Source organism: Gossypium hirsutum, chromosome D04, assembly GCF_007990345.1.
Source record: "Gossypium hirsutum isolate 1008001.06 chromosome D04, Gossypium_hirsutum_v2.1, whole genome shotgun sequence".
Classification (NCBI taxonomy): Eukaryota; Viridiplantae; Streptophyta; class Magnoliopsida; order Malvales; family Malvaceae; genus Gossypium; species Gossypium hirsutum.
Window position 1 is genome coordinate 42,832,360 of NC_053440.1, and position 2,960 is coordinate 42,835,319.

Here is a 2,960-nt window from a genome sequence, read left to right on the forward strand (position 1 = left end):
TGGTATGATGACGTGAAGTACTTGGAACCGGTTTGGCATACACATTGTGACAAAACATGCCTATCCAAGAATTTCTGTTCCAAACAGGATTCAAATATATGGACAAATCCGTAGCTTTCCAATCTCTTTCCATGAAATTTTACAAAAAGGTTTTTTTTAGCCAATTTTTTTTATTAATAGCCTTAAACAACGGCCACATCTGCATGGAGATATATGTAGAGGAACCACCCTATATAATCTTTGCACGGTACTCTTCCTATATTTACAACTATTTCCAATCGATAGTATCGGTGGAGAGATCATTAATCCCTAGGGTTCTTTTTCTTTTCTTTTTTCTTTTTTCTTTTTAATTTTTCGTCCATTATTTGATCATCATCTCCAACTCCAAGAATAATAGCAATAATAATGTTGGGTGGCTCTTCAATGGAGGAAATACCAGCTGCTGGTAATAACTCATCGGAGATCCAGCTTCCTCCAGGTTTTAGATTCCACCCTTCTGATGAAGAGCTCATAGTCCATTACTTGAAAAACAAAGTGACTTCCAACCCTCTTCCAGCTTCTATTATAGCTGAGATTGATTTATACAAATATAATCCATGGGAGCTTCCAAGTATGTATATGCATATGTATACTAATTAGAAAGGGTTCTTGTAAACTGTACTGATTAGTTCTATCTGGTTTGTTTATTTGTGATCTATCTATCTATCTATCTATCTATATATATATAGTTAAAGCTTCGTTCGGAGAAGATGAATGGTTTTTTTTCTCTCCAAGAGACCGGAAGTATCCGAACGGGGCGAGGCCTAATAGAGCGGCAGCTTCGGGGTATTGGAAGGCGACGGGGACGGATAGACCGATCCTAACGTCGTGTGGAACCAAGAGTATTGGAGTGAAGAAAGCTCTGGTATTCTACAAAGGACGTCCACCTAAAGGGACCAAGACAGAGTGGATCATGCACGAGTATAGGCTGCTTGAAACCATGATTTGGACTCCCAAACGAAAAGGGTCTATGAGGGTAACAACTAAGACCATGTGGACCGTATAGCTAATTTATGTGATGAATTATGAATGATGATAATCGATTTTCTTTTCTTTTTTTTATGTTAACAGTTAGATGATTGGGTGCTTTGTCGAGTGAGGCAAAAAGCCAGCATACAAAGGAACAGTTGGGAAGATAGAAATATTAGCAGTCATGAACCAGCTGATAGCTTCTATGTCCCCAATTCCATTGAGCCATGGCCTTCCAACACAAACCACAACGTTGAAATGGGCAAAACCTACCTATTCAATGACTGCCCTATGTTGCCTTTCATTTTTGCATCTCAAGACCTTCCTTGCTTCGACTCAACCTCCAGCATTAGCTTCCAAAGCAGTGACAAATCTTGCACATCCCTCCAGGAAGCCAATTCTGGCAACAACAACATGCAGATTTCATTTTCGTCCCTACAAAACCTGTTTAACCCTTTGAAAAGAGAGTCCATGGAAAAAGGTAGTTTTGTCCCAACTAGCTGTAAGAAGCTCAAGAATACTGAGAAAGATTGCAGTGAAATGAACTTTTATAGATCAAACCATTTGGAAAACAGTGATTCTAGTCCACATCAATGGAATTCAATGATGCAGTATGATCAACAACTTAATCTCCCGGATTTTACTGAAACTGACTAAAGAAAGCATGGGATTATACATATGGGGTAAAAAAAGGTGTACATAAAATAATCAATGGTTTCTATAGTTTGTTGAGGTGAAGGTGTGCAGTTAGATATACAGTAGTTTCTACTTACGGCCCGGGTGGAGATGATACATTTGTACGTAAATTACTAGGGTGATTTCGAGATCTTCATTTATCTTTATCTATTAAAAATTTCAGATTGTAATTTGCATCAATGTACATACATAGTATTACAAGTACATATGTTAAAACAATAAATGCCATACTGGCTACACCAGAGCTCAGACTAAAGCTCATGTAATTTCTATCATTGTACACACATAGTATTACAACTACATGGTTTTATTGTATCAATGTACTTCTGTTTTTCTTTTTTTTTGTTTTTTTTATTACAAAATTTAAACATTGTTACCTAAACTCCAAAAAAAAAAAATCACCATTTGGCGCTCCAATGCATTTTATTCCAAAGTTTTCTGGAACTGCATCTTATTTTCAGCATCATTGTCTGTTTTTATGCCCAAAAAGAAAACTACAACATGGAACCACAAATGTAGGGCTCCTAAATGAAACCAAAAATTCCCTTTGTTTCTAGAGAAGTTATTTTTTCTTAAAATATTTTAAAAACTTTTTTTTTCAAAAAATTATACTCTCTATTTTAATAAAAACACCAACTTTTTTTTAATATTTTAATTAATTAAATTTTACAAAAGAAAACATATTTAAAAACTTCGTCAAAAGTTTTTAAATATTTTATTCATAACAAATTTTTAACCATCGATTGGGAGTACCTTCTTATTTATTGCTTTATATCAGCTTGTATTTATCCTTTTTCACTTTGTTTCCTGTTTCTATTGAAAAATGTCTTTCCTTTATTGAATGATAAGGTTATTTCAGGAAATTTGAATTAAATTATCGTTGACAAAGGGTTAATGTACATTTTAGACCTTCAATTTAGTAATTTATACCTATTTGATACTTAATTTTTTTTAACTTAATTGCTACCTGAAAATTGTTAGCTAAAATCATACTTTTTTTTAGGTACGTGACTAACACCATTTATTTTTATCAATCTAACCGATCATTGCACGCCACGTGTATTAAAAATAAGAAAGAAAAATAATTTTAAACTTTATTTTAATATTATTAATTAAAATACTTAATATCCCCGAACCACCCCCTCCCCCTCTACCTCTCACCTTATCCTTCTGCCCAATCCCTCACCTTTCTCAATTTTTTTTCCATTTCGTCCGAGTTCATTGTACAGCCCAAATTTTTGCCCGGGCCCATTACC

General features: G+C 34.4%; 1 protein-coding gene across 2 annotated transcripts; it reads left to right on the top strand.

The window, feature by feature from the left end:
* The first annotated feature begins 297 nt into the window (after positions 1–297).
* LOC107899655 (NAC transcription factor 25-like) lies at positions 298–2,023 on the top strand. Of its 2 annotated transcripts, none has more exons than XM_041090672.1 (3): positions 298–610; positions 729–1,015; positions 1,111–2,023. In XM_041090672.1, the coding sequence occupies exons 1-3, from the start codon at positions 406–408 to the stop codon at positions 1,663–1,665; spliced, it is 1,047 nt and encodes a 348-aa protein (XP_040946606.1). In that variant the 5' UTR covers positions 298–405; the 3' UTR covers positions 1,666–2,023.
* The last annotated feature ends 937 nt before the right edge of the window (positions 2,024–2,960 follow it).

Coding starts and splice junctions, on each gene's coding strand:
- LOC107899655 (XM_041090672.1), top strand. CDS start 406: ATGTTGGGTGGCTCTTCAATGGAGGAAATACCAGCTGCTGGTAATAAC. Junction 611..728: donor TAATCCATGGGAGCTTCCAA/GTATGTATATGC, acceptor ATATATATATAG/TTAAAGCTTCGTTCGGAGAA. Junction 1,016..1,110: donor AACGAAAAGGGTCTATGAGG/GTAACAACTAAG, acceptor TTATGTTAACAG/TTAGATGATTGGGTGCTTTG.